Genomic DNA, 22,298 nt, shown 5'->3' with positions numbered 1-22,298 from the left:
TCTTTAGCTTTAGATCTGAAAACAGTCTCAGGTAATGTAGGGCCTTAAAAATGCACATTGAATTCAAGGGGTCTTTCCTAACTGCTTTGTAGTTGAGCTGGGATAAAGCTTCAGAGGATACCAAGGCTCAGGGAGACTTAGGCTTTCAGCCTGGGCTTTCACACTCTGGCAGACTGGGGGTGGGAACATGGAGATGACAATGACAGAAAATACAATAAGAATAAAAAAGAAAAGCCACGAGCAGTGGGGTTCTGTGTCATGCAGTAAGGTATATGCCATCACTGAAATGTTATCGAAGGAAGGCTTGACAGGGATCCAGGTGCTGAGCTGAAGTTATTCTTAAAAACAAACACAATCCACCTTCCCAACCAATCAATCAGCCAACCAGACAAAGAATATAGGAAAGCAATGACACAACTCAGCTGCAGATGTCACTGGATAAATGAGCTACCATTTTGCCAATACATTCCAAAGGGGTTTGCATAACAGCTGTGTGAGCTCCATATTTGTAGATGAGATTTAGGCAACCTGTTCTCTCTCCTCAGAGTCACTGTGTACACACACACACACACACAAACACACACACACACGCATATATGTACATATATATGAATCCATTGATATATATGTAGAAATATACACATGTGAAACATGCATACATATACACATAAGTATATATACATGTACACTACATATATATGTGTACACAAGTATATGTATGCATGCATATGTGTATGTATGTGTGAGTATATATTCCTCGAATGCCTCTCCTTTTGAAGATTGGGGTTCTGTTTTCTTAAGCACAGGCCTTGAATTTTCTCCCCTAATGCCTCCATCACTCATAGGTAAGCTTTCAGAGCACTTCTGTGAGGCTAGTGATATCACTCAGGAAGCTGCTTGAGCAGTGTTGTCAAGGGTTTGTAAGGTCCAGTTGTCATGTTTTTCAAAAAATAGGAAATTATGGCGCACATGAAGAGTCCTTTGTCTTTTCTTCTCCTTCTCATTGTCTATCTTTATCTCTATCCTTCTCTTGCCTACACAGACACACAGACACACACACTCATAAATATACAAATGAGAGAAGAAAACACACTTACACACTTATGCTAGGAAACCTGTCCTAACAAAAGAGATTATATATAAATTGTTTGTTGTTGTGGTGGTGGGTGTTATTGATTGTTTTCTTTTAAAGTAGAAGTTACTGCCTATCCTTGATAGGAGAGATTAAGACATGAGGCCTGCAGGGTACAGTATACTAGTTCATTTCCACAGTTCTATCTCTGAACTATGCAGCAGTAGGTGAACAATGCACAGAGTTGTTTAGTTCAGTTGACAAGTTAAAATTTTAGAGTGTAAGGCTCTTGGAGCCAGTGCTCTTGAAGCTACAATTTTCTCACTTGTAAAAGAAAATTGATGATTTCAACACCACTATTTTTGTGATCATAAACTGTTGATGACATGTGTAAAATGTCTAGCCCTGGGCCTCACACATAGTAACACTTAATGACCCAAAGTTATTCATTTGGGACAGAGGTAGAGGAATGGGGAATAATAGAATGGGGAAAGTAGAATTTACAGATTTGGTTTGAACACTTCTACTACAGGGTTTGAGAGATTTTCTGAGCTACTCAATTTTTATGTACAGAATAATGACATTTCATATTGCTTATTGGGTTGCTGCTCCTACATTGAGTAAAAACTATGATTGGAATTATTTGTCTATTTTTAAAAACTTTTGTTGACACCAACACATATTTTGTGCTTGGGTCAATGTTCTCTTGGGTCCCAAGAGAATGCAAATGAAAACCATGTCTGCTCTTGCTTTCAAGGGGATAAATGGGCTGTTCTGAAGAAACTTTAACTACGTAGGGATTGCAATTGATTGACTGCATTTTTTTTTTTTTTTTTTTTTGCCAGTCCTGGGCCTTGGACTCAGGGCCTGAGCACTGTCCCTGGCTTCTTCCCGCTCAAGGCTAGCACTCTGCCACCTGAGCCACAGCGCCCCTTCTGGCCGTTTTTCTGTATATGTGGTGCTGGGGAATCGAACCTAGGGCCTCGTGTATCCGAGGCAGGCACTCTTGCCACTAGGCCATATCCCCAGCCCGATTGACTGCATTTTTGAGGATGCTAAATGTCTAGGCATCTTCTCCTACGTATCAAGATTACATTTTTAGTTTTTGTTTTTATTTTTCTTCTTCATCTGACATACCAGATGTCATGTTTCCAATGTATCTGACTCATTCTCTGGGTAGAGTTTGGCCATCTGAGTTGGGATGTATTGATTTTGAAAATGGACCAAGGCACCTAAGGGCTTCATTAAATCCACTTTTCTCCCTACAATTTTTTCATATTATTGATAGTTTTGTTTTCAAAATGAAGTGCTTTCGACCATATTCCTCCGCACCTTCATGTTGTCAATTGCAGGGCTTGAACTCAGGGCCTAGATGCTGTCCTTAAGCCTCTGTGTGTTCAAGGCTAATGCTCTACCATTTGAGCCACAGAGCTACTTCCAGTTTTTGAGTAGTTAGTTGAAGATAAGAATCTCTCAGAGACTTTGCTGCCTAGTTTGGCTTCCAACTGGGATCCTCTTATCTCAGCCTCTTGCATAGCTAGGATTACAGGGGTAAGCCACCAGCATCTGGCTCAGTATACTGTTTTGTGATGTTAATTGTTCAACTAAATGTGTAGTGATGTGTACTTATCTACCAGTAAGATCCAAATAAGAAATGCATTTTTTACCTTTTGTCAACTCTAATGACATCTATAAACAAATGTTGAAATTGGACAACATTTTAATTATTTCGAAAAGAATACTTGCCTTCAACTACATATTATTGGTGTCTTCTTGAATACAATTGATAATGTCTTTTTCCTGGGCGCCAATGAAATCTCTATGCACTGTATGTGAGTTTGACAATTTTTCTAGGCACTAGTGTCTCTGTAGTTTAATAAAATTCTGGAGACAGAATATGATAATTTTGAGATTTTACAACTTCATCTTATGATCTTATCTCTTACCATTTCTCTATTGATCAGTTTAATACTCAATATTAAAATACAGACTCACTTTTCTTTGTCTGAATCAATGCCTTTTTCAACCTCATCACTTGTTATTATTTTTATCTGATTTACACTTCCTGCTCTTCTTGGTTAGGTAAAAAATCCCCTGCATTGGTCAAAGTCAAGCATTTCTTGCAGTACTGTGATTTAAACAGCTACTATTATTTCTTTTACTACTGGTCTGCTACTATTACTTCTATTAAGAGCAGCAACCAACAACAGTAGCAACAAAAATTATTTACAGAGAATTAATGAATGCTAGCAAATGATCTATCATCAAATTCACATTACAAGGTGGGTAATCCTTTTTTCTTGACTTTTCAGATGAAGAAACAGAATTTCTTTATTTTTCTATATTTCACTCATGCTTTTTTTTTTGGCCAGTCCTGGGCCTTGGACTCAGGGCCCGAGCACTGTCCCTGGCTTCTTCCCGCTCAAGGCTAGCACTCTGCCACTTGAGCCACAGCGCCGCTTCTGGCCGTTTTCTGTATATGTGGTGCTGGGGAATCGAACCTAGGGCCTCGTGTATCCGGGGCAGGCACTCTTGCCACTAGGCTATATCCCCAGCCCTCACTCATGCTTTGAGGGAAGAATGAACATCCTTTTATATTCATTTACTTATTCCACCAAAAATATTGGTTAAACTGTATACAAGATGTCATTGTAGGAGCTTAAGGATGCTACAGTTATAGGCCCCTCCCAAGGGATTTCTAGAAACTTTGCTTAGCCGATAATGAGAGGAGCACTGTGAGAAAATTTCCAAGAAAGTCTAGTCTGGCTTTTGAGTATAGAGAGATGATTATTTTTATTATTACTGTTTGGTCTTAGCAGAGAGGAAAGAGTTCCTGAGTCATCATCTCCATGATGAAAAAGGGAAAGGGAAAATTTCATGAAGAGGAAAGTAACTGAGGAATGGATGTGCCACTAGACTTCGTAGTCCAGTGCAAAGTCAACAATATTAATTAAATGGAAGTAGGAGGTGAAACAAGAAATTTAGCTTCTGAGTGACTGTGTTCATACACAAGAGAATTGATTTGCTAGCGAATGAAGAACTAAACAAGGGGTTTCTCAGCAAGGGATTAACGTGATACAAACAACACTGCAGTCATACAAATTCAGTGCTAGTATATAGGGCAAAAGAGAAAAATTCTGGGCATAGTTAGAGACAATGAAAGAAGTTTCATGGAAAAGTACTGAAGAATAAACTGGAAAGAGAATTGTAATTTGGGGCTGGAAAGTCTCAATCAAATACAATGCAACAACGAAGAGTGCTTTAAGTAATACAACAAATACATTTATATGAATGGATTCATCCCCATTTATGCTTTGAATATTTGAACAGTTAGCATATGTCAGACCTGTGTCTACCAGCTTTGAGAGATAAGTGAGGTGTGTGTGTGTGTGTGTGTGTGTGTGTGTGTGTGTGTGTGCGTAAAGATCTCAAAGTTTAAGAAAGGAATAGCAATGCAACTGAGTGCTTATATGCATTGTAAGAACTTCTCCTCCACTAATAGTAACATAAATTTTCTTCAAATTTTCATTATTTTTCTTGAGGTTGTGCTGCATAATGTTCAGTAATAACCTGGCCAAGCTTAGGCCATCTATGTTAACATAGATGTGTCATCTATGTTAAGGAGTTGCCTTTCAGTGGATGTAAAGGGCACTTCCTTTTTTTTTCAGAATTCATTGACTGCCTCAGGCTCATCATCTGTTGTTTAGCTAAGGATAAAAGAACCCAGACATTGGAGGACAGAAGATAGTGTACAGGGAAGGCCTGAAACCCTGCGTGCACACACACATACTTAATTGGCTTACTTTCCAAACACCCTCCGGCTTCCACAGGCTTTGATGGAGCATTAGGTTTTGTATTGAGGTTGTATGTCTATAAAATGGGTGATAGAGCCTCTAGCCAGGATGAAAAAGGAATAGAATGACCCCCCAGGATTCAGCTGATGAAGAGGGCTTGGCCTTCTGAAAAAGAAGGAAAACAAATGCTCCTTTATTACTCACTAGTCTTTGGGCTCTGTCAGCAATACTGAGCGTGCTTGCCAAATAAAATGATTTAGCAGATGGAAAGTAGTTTATAAGTGCCATTTTCACCCTTTCCTTGGAAAGTAAATGATGACTCAGATATCAGCAGTGGCTCAGGGTGTAAATGAGATTCTCTGGGTTTTGTTCCCAGTTGACTTACTGGCACAAGTTGGAGCCCCATTTTTTCATTGACTGGATATGGGAGCTGTGCTGACATGAAAAGAATAGGCCCTTAGGCACAGATGCCAAGCCCAACGCAGGTGCCCAGTAAGCCTTCATCAGAGGTCCTGCCTGTGTTCTTCACTCAAAACCCTTTGAGTTCTCTGCATTCTCAACTGTTGTGACACAGCAGACATCTACAAGAGATTTTTAGAACAAGTCAAGATTACTCATCATGTCATGGTGCAGCTTTGTAAAGCTCTCTCATATATCCATCCATGACATCGCCTGTGAGACTTACATACTTACATCTATTTGCCATTGTAATCCAAACCTCTTCTATTAAAAAAGTATGCTCCAAATATAAGTGCATTTTCTCCATAACAGACCATGGGCAAGAATACTTTTATGAATTAAGTAAATCCATCTCTTTCACCTTTCTGTTTTTGGTTTGGCCAAATATTAGGCCAATAAACAACAAATTAATTTTCAATATTTTGCATGTTAACTCAAGTGCTACCTCTTACTACAGTTTTATTTTGAAAACAACATACTACCGTTTTCAGATGGTGATGCCTCTTTAATTGTTGGTATTTTACAGGAAGATTCAATTTCTTAGACATGTTTTTAGCCTAGACTTCTCTCACAGAGGTTTTTAAAGGTAAAAATTTGCAAGCTAATTAGAGAGAGGGTATAAAACCATAGGATTAAAAAGCAACTTTTAGAAGTTGTCTATTCCCAATTTCATTTCTCCAGAAGGATCATGTAATTGGATGTGCAGGCTGTGAAACTCCTCAGTAGTGCGGAGGATATTCTGATTTTCTAATTATAATGGAAAATATGCTCAGCAGCCCTGTTTCAAAACAAAGCAATGCAAGAGCAAACAAAACAATAACAGGAAGAGATTTAGTGGTAGATGATTTACAGAATGGGGGCTTCCATGTCATGGTATGGAAAAAAGTCTACTGAGTTATATTAGCTTTCTATTCAGTTATAGCCTTTGTGATTATCTAGCTTAACATGAAGAATGATCTATGGAACCAGTTGAACATGAAAATAAAGTGTTTTTTCTACAGATATTCTAACTTTGTAGGTTTGGAGATGGCTTCTGGAGTCTTCTTTGTCAGAAAATCCTTTCAGGTACTTTTGGAGATATTCAGTGTCCTGGAAACAACCCATTGTTTCCTGTTGGAGAAACACACACGAGGGCTTTTGCACAGGATATCAAGGCCAATCTTTAAAACCTGTCAGTCACTCTGCATAAATACAGTCTCATCAGATTAGATTTTCTTTTTAAATAAAGCAATCCATTTTTTAATGATTTTGATACTATAATCAAGTTTTATTTATTTATTTTCCAACTTAGAAACTCCAAATTATTTATAGTTTCTTAATTTAAAATTTGCAAGAAGGTGGAGGAATTTCTCACAGGTGACTAAACATAAAGACGGAATGACAAAACAATCACCTGTCATGTAGACTTTAGAATGCAAAGAGAATCTAGTGTGTTGGAAAGAGAGGTAGAATCCACCATTTTTTCAGAAAGTGAAATAATCTAGAATCTATAATTTATGATAGACCATTTGAGGTTGTTCAAACATACCTACTCCCTTCTTCTCCCTCCCATTTCTTTTCTTTTTAATTTTTGTGATAGTCCTGGGGCTTGAATTATTGAGAGGAATTTAAGTGCAGAACACAGAGAATTCTTGGCTTGCTGTTTTGCTATAGATTCTTTCCTTGCACGGGCTTTTCCACTTTCAGAATTTTTATTATTATACCCTTGTGGCTGTACCTTAATCTCCATTCTTTTCTTACTATTCTGCTCTTCAGCCACTGTGTGTGTGTGTGTGTGTGTGTGTGTGTGTGTGTGTGTGTGTGTGTGTGTGATGTGCTGATTTGTGTCTCTCCTCGCCCTGCAATTCAGAGGTTAAAGTCCTACTCCAGTGCCTCCAAGTGTGAGGCAACTTGACAGGTGTTTAAAAGATGTTAAGTTAGATACATTAGGTTAAAATGAGTCCACCAGAAAGTACCCTAATCCAAGAGAATTGGTCTCCTATGTATAAGAAGAGGCAATTAGGACATGGGCAAGTTCAAGGATGGCCAGGTGAAGATGTAGCTCAGAGTGAAGATGTAGCTCAGAGAAGATGGCAAAGGAGAAGCCAAGAAGACAGGGAGGCCTCAGAAGAAAACAACCCTGCTGCTATCAGCCTTTAAGCTTTGTGAAGTATGAGAATGGCAATATCTGTTCTTTAAGTCATAGTCTCTCAGACTTTATTTAGTATGGCAGTCTAGCAAATGAATATGTTGTCTAAAACATTAATTTTAATATTATAAAACCAGAATTGCCTATAATAGAGATCTTTATGAATCCTGCAGTAAGCTAAAAAAAATCCTTCAACTCTCCAAATAGTTTTATACAATGTCAGGCAAAATTTAATGGTCTAGACTCGAACCTTTCTATTATTTATTTCTTATATGCTCTTTTTGAGACATCTTTTATTGTTACCTTGCTATTGAGATTCAAGCTGCTTGGTTTCTATTTCTCCACTCTACTGCTTATTCTAACAATAACTTCTGATACCTGGTTTAGTGGTGTTTTGAGTTCAGGGTCAGATACTTCATTTTAAACTCCATTGCATCTCATACAGCTTGTTTACTTGAGCACAAGGCCATTCTTTTAGACTTGTGGTTTCATATCACTGTGAAGGACCTTATATTTTGTGAACATTCTGAAACATTCATGGGAAAAAAATCATGGAACAATTGCAACTCTTTAGATTCTGAATTCTGTGTTGGTTATTTTTAAGTTTCTTCAGATACTCAGTGTTTGTTGAGTATTTACTTTGTGCAAAGATATTGAACTTACTGACCTTGCACTTCTGTTGGGATTTATGCAAAGCATGAGTTTCATAGTGTTTTCTCTTTGTTGGATTGCAAGTTGGATAATTATTCAAGCATATGAAACATCTAGCTAATTGTACTATGTTATGGAATACAGATTAGAACTGAACCATATATTTATCATATATATCATGTGAGTATCATATATCATATGTTCTAGTGTGAATATAACTTCAATTATTTTATTGGTATCAAAATAATTTGGCCTCTTAAATAAAATTTTGTCTTTGCATTAATTTTTTTGAAATAAAATACATAATAATTGAGTATGTTCAAGGCATTCCTAAATTAGTCTAGAAAATCAGAAACATATCACTTCCAGAGAGGCTGAGTAAATTTTTTTAAATTGGATTTTATTTGAATTACAAAGGACTATTTTGCATTGATCCCTGTTATAAATGGTCTAAAGAGTAAAATAGAAAAAATGATGGACACTTATTTAGTAAATGTCTTTGTTTACTTCATAATGCATTTTTTCTTATTTGATGTATATGTATTTTGCATTTTGGAATAGAAGAATTCCCAGTGAAAATTAAGACTGGCATGAGTGGGAATGGTCCCCTGCTTTTGTCAGTGGAAAGATATATGGGAGTTTCCCCAGGAAATAGGATGAAATAAAAAATTGAAAACAATAAAAAGAATAGAGTCACATCATCTCCCTGTTTACTTCACATGTCAGATAATAAAAAGGGGAAAAAAACCCCAGCCCTGATGGTCATAGGGACATAGAATCCATCTGTTTGAAATTTTGTTGATTTAGTACACAATTTCAGAAACTCTTGAGGTGGATCTGGGCCTAACTTCACCTTCTACTCCTTGAGAAGGAGCAGACAAGGCCTGATGGATTCAAAGTGAGGAGAGGGATGAGGATAAGTGGAATTTATTATCCATTTCTGCCTTCAGCATCACACTTTGTTATCAAGAAATAGAGCTGTAGGACTTCTAGTTCAATGATCTTATTTAATAGATGAGAGTAATGAGGCCCAAGGATGTTAATATCCAGGCCAAAGCAGATATTCCTCAATTCACTGTCATCTCTCCACCCTACCCCTCAACGACACATGTTCCAACTTTCTAGGGTTCATTGTGTTAAACTGTAAGTTATTATTCAAAGGATTTACCATTGGAATCTTTTCCTGCATATGCATATGACCCTGTATGTTCACATATATATTTATAATTCAGATCTAATTTCCACATAGGGGAGAAAACATGCATCTTTACTTCACTTAACATAACTTTTTCCAGGTACATTCATTCCCCAGCAAATGGTACTATCATCCTCCCTGATGGATGAGCAAAATTCCATGTAAAATACATAATATTTTCTGGATACATTTGTCCACTGATGGGCATTTGGACTGTATCCATAACTAGAATAGTGCAGAAATGATTTAGATGTACAAGTGTATATGCATATTTTAGAAGAAGTTTGTGGGTGACAAGGATGAAGAAGTTATTGAGGGACCTCTTTAGGATCCATGAAAAATCTATTATCCACAGACAAAATGATATAAACTCAGGCTTGGAAGTGAGTGAATCCCTCAATATTAAAAACACAACAACAACAAAGAAATCAAGAGAACGGCTATTTTAGATTTTAGGGAGCAAGGTAATGTAGCATAAGGATTTGAATTTTTAAAAAAATGTGTGCTGCAAAATGAAATTATCTAGTTATTTACATTGCTGTGTGGAGAACTGAATATATTTAGTGGGAGCAGAAATACTAGCAGGAGACCTGAGCAGTGGAATAATAAGCCAAGGAATGAAGGAAGCTTGAACTAAGGAATAGCAGGGATGGTGAACAATACCTGAAGGCAGTTGTAACCAATGTGTTAGTGATCAGATGTAGTGGAATTAGACAGGTGTACGAGGCTTCTGGGCAGAGGGACCTCGTAAACAATTTTGACTTTCTGAGATGGAAAAATCAGAGTCACGGGCTGGGGATTTGACCTAGTGGCTGCATCACATATAGAGAAAACGGCCAGAAGTGGCGCTGTGGCTCAAGTGGCAGATTGCTAACCTTGAGGAAAAAGAAGAAGAAGAAGAAGAAGAAGAAGAAGAAGAAGAAGAAGAAGAAGAAGAAGAAGAAGAAGAAGAAGAAGAAGAAGAAGAAGAAGAAGAAGAAGAAGCAGCCAGGAACAGTGCCCTGAGTCCAAGCCCCAGGACTGGCAATACATAAATAAATAAATAAATCAGAGTCACATGTTACAGACAGCCAAGGGAAGACAACCAAAAAGCAAATAGACATGGAATGGCTTTAGAGAGGTAGGACTGAAGAGATGAATTAGATATTAACATAAATGTGGATATGGATAAAGTGAAGACAGAAGAGATCTGAAGCTGGAGCCCAGGATGCTCCAGTACAGATGCGGGAAGGTGAAGGAGAGCTTCACAGAGAACACTGGGAATGAGCAGCCTCTCTTCACTCTGTTCTAAGGAGAAGTGGAAGTGTGGCTCTTCAGAGGCCATGTTCAAACAGCTATTTTTGATTTTCAGATCAATACTTCTTAAACTTGCTTTTTAAAGCAGATATTTTTTTAACAGTTTCAAACATCATGGTTTCCTTTTAAAAGAGGTACAAAAATATATAAACGTATTGTATGATTTCATTTATATGAAATAGCCACAAGAGGTAAATCTGTAGAGAGAGAAAGCTGTAGCCAAAGAGAGGGAGATGGAGACCAGGAGTGAACACTTGGGTGGGTGAATCTCTTTGAGACTGATGAAGATATTTGGGAATGAAGTTATGATAGCTGTACATTGACCTGAACGTGCTAAATACCATCCAACAGGTGACCTTTATCTTATGTGATTTCATCTCAATTAAAACTATCATGTTATAATAACTCAAAGTTTAAACTGTTTAAAAACTGCATGTGCCATTAAGATGGCAAATTAAGGCAGTTCTAATGATCATGTTTGTTTAGAGAAAAATATCAGGGCATTAATTTTTCCAACATAAAGGTTGTTAATCATCAACCTGGCTAAACAACACAGAAGAAATTTTTTTTTCTTGAAGAATAAAGGACATTAAATTCTAGAGGCTCAGATAATTTAAGTAAAGATAAGCTTTCTCTTTTTTTCCTGATGACATTTACTGACTGGCTGGCCTGCATTGTTATCTGGGGGATTAATGTCTTAAAATGGTATTGTATTGTTGAATGTGCTGCTTTTCATATGACTCATAACTGAAAAAATCAGCACAATATTGCAAATGTGTAAATAGATTAGTGTCAGATTAGCTCAGCAGATATGTTATTATTTCCAGGAGGAAAGAATTCTTTTTCAATATTATTATTTTTTCTTCAATATTATTATAAAATTACAGTTTATTCTAAAATTATGACAAAACACTCAAGCACAGAGAATAGGAACATGACAGAGTTATTGTGTGTATTTTCTTCTTTGTATATTTAAAAAATAGAATTAGAAAAACATAATCTTATTTCCCATCATCTGAGGCAGAGAACTGTGTTTGTTACACTTAGCCTAGCAGAGTACATAAGCGTTCTCTGTGAAGCTTTCTCATTTGATTTCATATTTTTCACTTGTTTCAACCTAACTTCAATTTCACACCCTCATTCATCACTCTACTCCTTAATCAGTTCACTGAGAGGTACACATATTTACATTATTGAAAGGATTCATAGAATTGGCTGGTTCCCTTTTGTTTTTAATTCAGATGAATTGTGTTATAGAGATTTCTATTTTGGTCTATATTTTTAAGTACTTTCTTGATAGTGTTATCTATTTCTACTCTTCAATTACTCTTCATATTTGGTTTGATTTCATTTAGCATGTTTTCATACCCAGTATGTCCACACATTGCTTCCTTATGTCTCTGCCTTTGATTCAAGTTTCTAATATTCTCCTTTATTTCTTTGAGGATTTTTATATTGTATTTTAAACTTGGTGCTTAGCATTTTTTATTTAATCTAGTCTACTAATTTGACTTCCTCCACCTCACAGTGGATTGAGTTTTCATAGCTGTGACAGGAAAGTTACATCTTTTCCATTGTGGTTGTTTTTTTTTTTTTCCAGTATTCTGAAAGAATGAAGGCAGCTTCTAGAAGTGCTCTAAAGTTCTGGGAGAATCTGGTTCTTTGTGTCTGATTCATTATCTGTGTGGGTGGTGTGCTGCTCTAACCTTGTCACTGGCAGAAAAGTTCAGATTTTGTGCTCATTAGAAGAGAAAAGAAGCCTGTCCTTGCAGTTGTCTGACTGAAGCAGTTGCTCCCAACAATAACAGTAAACTGGCTTCCATCAACACATTGGTTCTTGCTAGTGCTGATTCTCCTTTGGATTTCAATGACACTTTCTTTTGTTCATGCAGGCTAGTTTAAACAATGCTAGATTTTATTTTAAAGGCATGCAATGTGTTCCCTATGTACCTGGATCTCTATATCATCTGGTTCAACTAAAGCAAGTGGATGACAAAACCAAAACCTTTCTTTTATAGCTTAGTTGACCAACATGGATGTTGAATTGATGTGATGTTTTTGGTTTTGTATACACTTGTAGCAGTTCGATAAGCAGCATGTGAAAATAGGTTAATGAATCATCATGAGAGATAACATGAGAATGCTTTTCTTTAAAAAAGAGAATGTTAACTGAAGGAGAGGGGGGTGTCAGCCTCTCTCCAGGCTGTACACAGCCTCAGAGTAGGAGCCTGTCAGAGGTGGCCCTAAACTCTGACTTGAATCAGATGAAACTTTTCATCAGATTCACAATGATGTAAAAGTTAGTTCCTATAATCAATCAGTATGAACTATAAGAACAGTCATTTCAAAAGACTTCAGAGTCATTTTAATCAGTCTCCTACCCACAAGCAAAATTCAACCATCACATACCAATAGTCTATTAGATTTGATTGGACTCGTTCTACATCTCGAAGATCTCCATCTTTTCAGAGAGCCCATTTTTCTTGGGGAGATGCAATGAAAGTTCTGTATTGGCTATGGTAGTGCAGGCCTATAGTCCTAGCACTCTGGAGGCAAGAGGATCACAATGTTGTAACTAGTCGGAACTACATACTCAATGGTCTCTTGTCTCAGAATGAACAAACAAATTCCAAGTATTCTGATTTTTTAATTCTCTTTAATTCATACCCCAACTTACTGGCTTAAAAAAACTGGCCAGAATAAAGTATATTTCTCTTTTGTATAGACCTTCAACTATTTGAAGATATCAATTTCATTGTTTAGTATTAATATTTCTCTCATATTTAAGATTAATAACTTTATTATCTAGGCTTTTATTTTGTGTTGTGGTATGCCTCTAACCTACTTCCAATTTGGTGATATTGTCTACCTATAATCATTTCAAACACTTTCTTGATTATTTTTCTCTTTTAGAATAAGACTTCTGGATCAGAACAGAGAGGCTTACAGACTCAGTGCACCTACTTTATGTTCCCGTGATCTTGACTTGAGATGTGTGGCCTTGAAAGTATCTGGAAGACCTTTCCAGAGTGCCTTGCCATGTAGGCTTCTCCCAGATATGTCTAGAAGTGCACGTTATTCCCCCAAGTCTTACCCTAGAACATATTCTTGAAAGATTGTACCTTCATTATCAGAGTCCCTATTTTAAATTATTATTTATGAGGCCTCTGTAATAAAGTTATATACTTTTCAAGATGATGAAAAGATGTCTAATTATAGCTTGAACTTGTTGGCTAAAAATTGATAGAAAAATAAAATGGAATGCCTGTAATCCTAACTACTCAGGAGGCTAAGATCTGAGAATTAGACAGTAAAATCTATGAGACTCTTAACTCCAATTAACTACCAGAAAAGCAGAAGTGGTGCTGTGGTCCAAAGTGGTAGAGTGCTAGCCTTCAGCAAAAAATCTCAAAGACAGTGGCCAAGCCTCGATTTCAAGTCCTATAACTAACAAAAATTTTAAAAAGTAAAAAAAAAAAAAAAACTTTAAATAAGATTTCAATATACTGTTGTTAAAAAATACATAGCCTTGTGGTTATAAGATTTGTAAAGAATGCCATTTTAAGATATCTGGCACATTATATCTTTCCAAGAACAGAAGTGACTACTTCTAACTTTTCTCACTTGCCTAGGGATCACATGTACTTTGAAAGGTTGAGAGGTTTCATTACACTGTTTTTGTAATTTCTTATCTTCTACTTATTATAGTATACAGACAATTTTCAGATTTTTAAACATTTTACTGGATTCAATCAAATTTTCTATTAAACAGAAAACAAAGCTGACATGTAGCACCATTTTTATTTAAGTTAGCTAGAAGGGTCAATGTGGTTAGTAATTGTTTAAAATATAGCATAGAAATATGTGATTATTATTAGTAGTTTGTCTTTCTATACTGAAATATTTGATATTTTGGATAAATTGCCTTTTATATATTTATATTGTGTGTGTGTGTGTGTGTGTGTGTTCTCTTTTAAAATAAGAATCCCAGAGCAGAATATAGCAGAGTACAACATTGTTTTATATCTCTATATATCTCTCCTTTCTTTGTTTTTTTAGTTTTATTATGTTGTGTCCATAAGAAATAGGTTTCTCAGTTTTGTCCATTTTAAACCTTCATATACATCGGCCACATTTCATATGTTACTGTAGGCCTTGCTGCTTTTGCTCAACATCACTGGTGTATGGGACATCTTCATGGGTGTGTCTAGAATTCCTTATGTATTTTTAATACTGTGTGTGTATTTCATGATTTATTCAACTCCTTGTGGATATGCAATTGGTTGAATTGCAGTTTATGCTTTTTGTTTTTATCAATTATAGACAATGCTGACATTTCCCATATGTCAAGTGGCACACAAATGCAGGAGATTTACACCTTGTAATTTCTAAAGTGGAGGTGCTACATTGTAAGGTGAGTATTTAATCATAGTAAGTTGAGCCCAACTATTTTAATATTAATTTTATCAGAGATATATAAACATTCTTCTTATTCTACATCATGGAAAATACTTGGGTTTGTCAGATTTTGAACAGTTGGAAGACATGTTTTGTACTTCATTGTGATTTTAATTGAAAGTCTCATTACTGCAATTGAACACTTACAAATATTTATTCACCATCTGATTATCCTTCTTAATGATTTGCCTGATTAGATTGTCTTTTTAATTTTTAAATCATGGACATAAAATAAATTATTCTTGATATTAGTAAATCATTAAGAGTATTGTTATTACCCTTTTTAATAGAATTTTTACTGCATTCAATGTTTTTTTATTTAAATTACTGATTTTAATGCAGTTGAAAATACCAGTCTTTTCTGTTCAAGTCAGTACATTTTGAATAATGAGAGCTGTTTGGAATGTTTTCTTTACTACTAAGCATTGAGGACATTACTTTCTATTATATTCTTAAATTTTTCATTGTTCTGCCTTCAATTACAACATGTTTTTGAATGCCATGAAAGTTATCTGTGTTATCTGTGGACAAATAAGTCTTAACATTGTTTTTGTCCTTATCATAGGACGTTCGATATTTGTAGAAGAGAATCTTCTATATGATGGTATGACCTACTTCTGAGGTTGATAAATAATTTCTAATTTATGTTAATGACTTAGAAACAAGTTAAGGAAACATTTGAGTCTTTCATATTTTGTTTTATTTTGCAGCTTTGAATAATCTGTGGAGTGCCAGGAAATGACTTTTCCAAATTGTACAGAACACTTTCTTCCCTGAAGACTCCAGACCATTAAATCATCATCCAGGTATTCCAGGTATATGCAAACACACTTTGAAGTCATACTAAATATCGCAACATCTGAAAAAAGATATTACTACTAGAAGGGAACTTATCATAATTTTAACATTTCTATTCAGAGAAAAATTAAAAAAGACGGGGTATTTTTATGGAAGCAGGCATTAAAATTATTGTCCATCCATATAGAGAAGAAGATATCTTTTTATCAGATTTTGTGTGTGTATGTGTGTGCACATAGGTCCTAGTAGTTGAACTCAGGGCCTGGGCACTGGGTTATAGAAGTTCATCTTACCCCAAACTGGCTAACAGTATGGTTTAGGAATATGGAGTCTTCAGATCAATCAAATTGCTACAAACACTTGGTGAGGCGAGAACAGATGCTTTTTATTATTTATTTTAATCTCAATTGTGTTACTTATATGAGGAAGGGCCCTAATATTATTATAGTTGACCTTTGTTTTTAATTTTTTTTTCCAGTCCTGAAGCTTGGACTCGGGGCCTAAGCACTGTCCCTGGCCTCTTTTTGCTCAGGACTAGTACTCTGCCACTTGAGCCACAGCACCACTTCTGGTCATTTTCTGTATATGTGGTGCTGAGGAATTGAATCCAGGGCTTCATCTATTCCAGCCAAGCACTCTTGCCACTAGGCCATATCCCCAGCCCCCTGACCTTTTTTTTTAAGAACTAGATCTCAAATAAAATTTAGAAGAAGAGTTATCAGGAGTATAGCTAATCCAGGACTAAGACAGGAAGTGGGAGTATGCTTTACTGCCTTTTAGGCAAATATTGATGCCTTGCAAACTTTGTACTTTGAAAATATCTAGAGTCTTGCCATTTAGAGTATATTTAACAGACCAGCAATACTGGTGTTGCCTTACATGGGTAAGCATGCTGGGAAATTTATCTGAATGTCTGCAAAAGAGAAAAGTCCTGCAGTTAGTAATAAGTTGACCTAATCATTTAGTATTAAAATGAAATGGAGCAGGAAACAAGTTCATTTTTATGTCCATCAAAGGAGACTATGTAATTTTCTGTAATTGTGTATTTTGTAAATGTTTGTGATGACATTATTGTTTTGACTTCATATAGCCAAGCACTAGAGGACCTTAGAGTACATTTGTTCATTTTATGGCTTGTGACTGTTGAAAAATTTAGGAAAAAAATGGTAAATCTTTTAATGAGTATTCTGATAGAAACTAGTTTATCTACTGTTCTTTTTTTTTTTCAAAATCTGGATATGTTAAATGGAGGATAACATTTTGAATTATTTTTTAAGAGATAAGATTAGTTATATTTAGAAAGGCTTTCCTCATTTTGTTATTCAAGAATGCATTATTTTCACCAAGGATTCTCCATGATTCTCACTCAGAGACTTATTGAGGCATTTTTTGTCTTTTCCTTTCTTTTCTTTTCCTTTCCTCTCCTTTCCTTTTCTTTCCTCCCTCCCTCCCTCCCTTCATTTCTACCTTCCTTTCTTTTCTTTTCTTTTCTTTTCTTTTCTTTTCTTTCTTTCTTTCTTTCTTTCTTTCTTTCTTTCTTTCTTTCTTTCTTTCTTTCTTTCTTTCTCTCTCTCTCTCTTTCTTTCTTTCTTTCTTTCTTTCTTTCTTTCTTTCTTTCTTTCTTTCTGCTAGAAATTGAGCACAGAGGCTTAAGCATGCTCCATATGTGCTTTATTATGGAGTTATAAGTCCCAATCCCTTTCATTTCATTTTCTTTTATTATAAAGAAAAACAAGATATTTTTAACTTATTGTTTGTATGTGTATGTGTGAATAATACCTCTGTGGTACAAATTTATACCAGCATGGTATAACAGGATGTTAGAAAATGTACATTCATTTTTTTTAAATCATTCACTAGGTTTATTGACATTTTCCAAGTGTTCACCCTTACACACACACACACACACACACACACACACACACACACGCACATGGCTACACAGACCTTTCCCAGTCCTTTGGTTAGGGAATCCTACTCAACATCTGGCCATCTGAATTCCTTCCATTCTGGACAACCAAGATCTGGTTTGCTTTTAACAGAGATGGAGCCACAGAAGGACTATGCACTATGCCACCTGTGGCCCTCCTCCCCAGTGGGCAAGCAGTTTTGGAAGCCAACGTGGCTTCTTTGGATTATTCCTGGAGTGCCACTGGGGCACTGGTGACTGCTCTCTCCCTGGCCCTGCCTCTGGGTTGCCAAACTGAACTTGAGCTCTGCTTGTTCTCCCAATGGGAGGACAGCAGCTATGGGGGAGGGAGGGGAGCAGGGCACCCTCCACCTCCTCCTTCTAAGGCTGCCTCCAAGCATGTACATGCATTTTTGTTGGTCTTTCTTTGAGCATCATGCTAATATTAAAGTATACTTTCCTTCACAGCATCTTTTAAATTTTACATGGTATACATATAAGTTATGTCTTTCTCTTTTCCTTTATCTTGAAAGTTTAAAAGCAAACTGCACTCAGAGATAATGCATTTTATACTTTTTCCATTAAAGTGTTACCTTAACATGCTTGCACAACCTGGTTCTAAATTTAATTCTCGAAAAACCTCACAATCTTGACTAAAACTCTGGCATAAGAATCTTCTTTTAATGTCATAGTCAGTGAAATCCAATGAAATATAACTTCCCTTTTTGACATGTGTCTTAAACCATAAATCAGAGGGCTTTTAGATATTATAATTATAGAACTGACATTCAGGATAATCTTGACTGGGCCTTCATTTGAGCCAGGTATTATTATATTAGAGATAATAGTGAACTGGCTCACACCATGCTCTTGGGGAAACTCTGTATTCTGGTTTGGGAAAAAAGAATGGTAAGTGGTTATAGTCGTTGTGCTATGATAGGAGAAACAAAATTAAGAAAACTCAAAAAAGTCAGTCTGACTCTCAAAGGAGATCATGCAGTGTGAAGGAGAAATGTCTATTCTATCTTAGGGAGTTAGGGTGAGTTTTCTATAAGGAATAGTATTTAAGCTGACTTCTGAAGGATAAGAGTTACCTGATCTATCTAAAGGGCCATTTGCCCCCAGTCTGTTGTTTTGGTTGTTTTAAATTATTCTGCATCTTTATGGCTGAATACAAATAGGTAGTTTTTTCTGTTAAGTTGTAGGAATTTATTAATAGGTAGTTTTTATCTTTCCTCAGAAGCAACATATAAGTATCGCTGGGAAAGAGTCCTTCCCTATGGAGAGAAGCCAGGCAGAAGCTCTGAAGGCTAAACTCCTCTACCAGGACGTTTGCTTGGCAGCTCAGCGCCTTGACCTATTCCTACAACATGGAAATGCACACAGAGAGGTGTTCAAGCCCCACATCCTGGCTCTCAGGGATATGGTTCACCAAGCCTGCATTAAACTCATGTTTCTGTACCCAGTGGCTTATGGGAGGAAGGCAGAGGAGCTGCTGTGGAGGAAAATGTATTCTGATGTGGCAATGCTTCTCATGGAGACCAACAGAAAACATACAGAAACTTTCGAACACTGGGAAGGCCCCTTGCGGGCTCACCTGAAGGGTGGCCTCCAGTTCTATGAGCATCTCTTCCTGTTTCTTCAGGGTCACTATGAGCTGAGGCTACAGAGCTACATAGACTGGCCTCACAGTGGGGTGCACTCGATTGGCTCTAAAAAAGTGGGTCCCACTTCAGAGGAAGAAGCTGCCTGGGCTCGCCTGGCCTGCCATCGCTGCCTACTCTACCTGGGAGACTTGTTCCGCTACCAGAACGAATTCCTAGACTTGGCTACGAAGCACCTAGCTGAGCGATGCTACTACAGAGCACTGTCAGTGGCCCCCCACCTGGGGATGCCCTTCAATCAGTTGGGAGCTCTTATGGGGACCAAATACTATGACGTGGCAGCCACTTACTTCTACCAGCGCTGCCTCCACTCAGAAGTGCCTTTCAAAGGGGCAGTCTGGAACCTCAAACGACTCTATGATCATGCAGGAAAAAGGTACAGCTCGCTGAAAAGGTACCAGGGGAAGAAACTGTCTCGTAGCCAGAGACAGTGTTGGGATAACAAGCGGCTGCTCGTTAGCTTTCTCTACCTTCAGAGTCTCCTGCAACCGCAGAGGAAATTCAAGGCAGCCAGGTTGATAGCCCTATGCCAGCTGGTTCTGGAAGATTTTCGTCTCTGTCTTTCTTATCGGCCATGTCCTTCTGATCTGTGCCAGGTGTTTACAGATACCAAACCCTTAAGAGGATACCTGTTTCTACCAGACCCCCTCATCTTCCACATGGTTGTTCTTTGCCTCATGAGTGTGCACAGTCTGAGGAAAACAGGCTCCAAGCAGCAAAAACCTGCAGTCATCTTCACATTGACCCTCTTCTCACACGTAATTCAACATGTGAGCACACGAATCCAGACAGAGCTCCAGAAAGTGAAGCTGACTCCCGAAGTGGCTGCCCTCAGCGATGGAAGCTGTAAGAAGGAGATCGGAGAAAGACAAAAAATCTTTCCAGCATCCAGGCCTCACCACAGCAAATTCCAGAAAAGCCACAGCTGTTTTTGTGGCTCTAGTATGGGTTACATCTCAGAAGCCACTGTTTATTCATGCTGTGACTCCGATGAGACAGAGGAAGAGGAGGAGAACTTTACTTCACAGCTCCATTCTGAAACAAGTAGTGAAACTTCAGATACAAGTGATGAGGAAGAGCAAGGTGGGTCCCCAGGTGCAGAAGCAGTGTGGGAAAGCCAGGCCACATCCAATTCTAAAGGCGCCCACCCCAGGAATATATTGAGGGCATATAAACCTCCCAATAGTCTTCTAGAACTCTTGAAAACCACAATTTCATCAAATCTGCCAGCTCCACTTAGCCAAAAGCTTCAAGGAAAATACAGTTCACACTTGCCTCCTGTCTTCAGTCACAGTGTTCTGACACCTCTGTCTGAGCTGCGCCCTGCCTCCAGCAGGCTCTCCAGCACCCAGGGTGAGAGAGGCTGCTTTCCTGAAGCAGATGTTGACAGTAGTTCCTTCTTGGAGCAGAGTAACACCATTGGCAGGTCTCCTCACCATCTGCAGACCATTCAAAAGAAACTGAAGATTCTCTCTGCAGAGGGGTTACTCCCCACCATCAAGGTGATCCTGGCCTGGCTCCACTCCAACCACAGCCTTCTCTGCTCACACTGGCGGAGTTCCCTTAGCCTGTGGGACCATCTCTGTGTACTGCTGAATCTGTTACCCTCTGAGGGAGACCTTCAGCAACCAGGCCTAGGCCTCTCTCCACATCTCCACCAACTGCTGCAAAGCTGTAAAGATCTCCACCCGGCTGGGTTCCTGCAGCTCCCTGAGGACATTGCTCTGTTTCAGCACTCTCCACCACAGGCTTTCCATGAAACGATGGGCTTCAAGCAGGACTCCCCTCCCCTCAGCCACCAGGATGAAACCGTTGTGCGCATCTGTTTCCTCAGAAGTTTTGGCCATTTTGTGACTAGACTCTCTGGACAGTTCCTGAGATTTGATTCTAAGATGGGTGTCTTTGTGAGCAGCACACCTGGAAGGCCAGAACATCCATCTCAGCTGCTTCCAAGGGGACAAAGGATCAGATTTTCCAAAGATATTGTTCAGCTCTGGCTTCAGCGTGAAGTAGCAATGTTAGAGAAGACCCTCAGGGGCCCCCAGACTCGATCAGCTTTGACCCCTTACCTGTTCCCTGATCCCAGGGCTCTGTGTGAGCATCTTCCCATTATACAGCAGTTCACCACCAGTGGTAAGTTTTTCCTCATCATACCCAAGATTGTGGTTGACACACTATATATCCTGAGGAGAGAAGACCACAGGGCCTTGACAGCCATCACCTTCCTAGAGGACGAGTTGAAGAGAGGGAACCAGTATATTCTTTGCCAGTCCTTTGTGTCTAAAAAGTTGATAAGGCCCAGGATGACCAGACCAGACTCTGATGCTTGGGACCTCTATAATATTCTTGATTTTTGCAAACGTCTGTTGGATGCTTCCAGGCAAGGGACCACAGATCCCAGCAGCTTGGTAACCATCATTACGGGTACCTGTTTGGACAACCCTAGGAATTTCTCATATCCTCTGCAGTTGGTACTGGGGCTTGCCACTGAAGCTGGTGTGGAAATCAAGAACATTCTGCACTTCCACAGAGAGTGGAAAGCAATCAGCTAACACAATCATCTCTCTCCTATTCCTCCTCCTTCAGCACTAATGGATCAAATTCAATGTTTCTCTAGTAAGCACCTAAGGCTGTGAACATTTGTGGTAATGACTATTTGTGTCTACATGTTGGTAGAGTTGTAGTGTAGTAGCTTTCAGAGCCCTTGCCTCCTCCTTTCCAACTTGGCTTGACACCATGTACCCTCTCTGAAAAAAAAATCATAGGATTGATTCAGCGCTTAGTGTTCTAAGAGTAAAGCAACAAGTTCAGGAAGCTTTTCTACATGCAAGTCTAGCTCTGTGGACTGTCTCACATATGCCTAACTCTGTTTTG

The 22,298-nt window shown here is 38.0% G+C and overlaps 1 protein-coding gene across 1 annotated transcript; it reads left to right on the top strand.

Annotated features, from left to right (window-relative positions):
• The first annotated feature begins 14,966 nt into the window (after window positions 1–14,966).
• On the top strand, window positions 14,967–22,090 carry LOC125360938 (nonsense-mediated mRNA decay factor SMG5-like). The gene is made up of 3 exons (XM_048359117.1): window positions 14,967–15,026; window positions 15,764–15,868; window positions 19,001–22,090. Exon 3 carries the CDS (start codon window positions 19,040–19,042, stop codon window positions 21,974–21,976), a length of 2,937 nt encoding a protein of 978 aa, XP_048215074.1. The 5' UTR covers window positions 14,967–15,026; window positions 15,764–15,868; window positions 19,001–19,039; the 3' UTR covers window positions 21,977–22,090.
• The last annotated feature ends 208 nt before the right edge of the window (window positions 22,091–22,298 follow it).

This window comes from Perognathus longimembris, chromosome 12 (genome assembly GCF_023159225.1).
Source record: "Perognathus longimembris pacificus isolate PPM17 chromosome 12, ASM2315922v1, whole genome shotgun sequence".
NCBI classification, from domain to species: Eukaryota; Metazoa; Chordata; class Mammalia; order Rodentia; family Heteromyidae; genus Perognathus; species Perognathus longimembris.
This window is presented reverse-complemented; position numbering and strand designations above follow the sequence as displayed.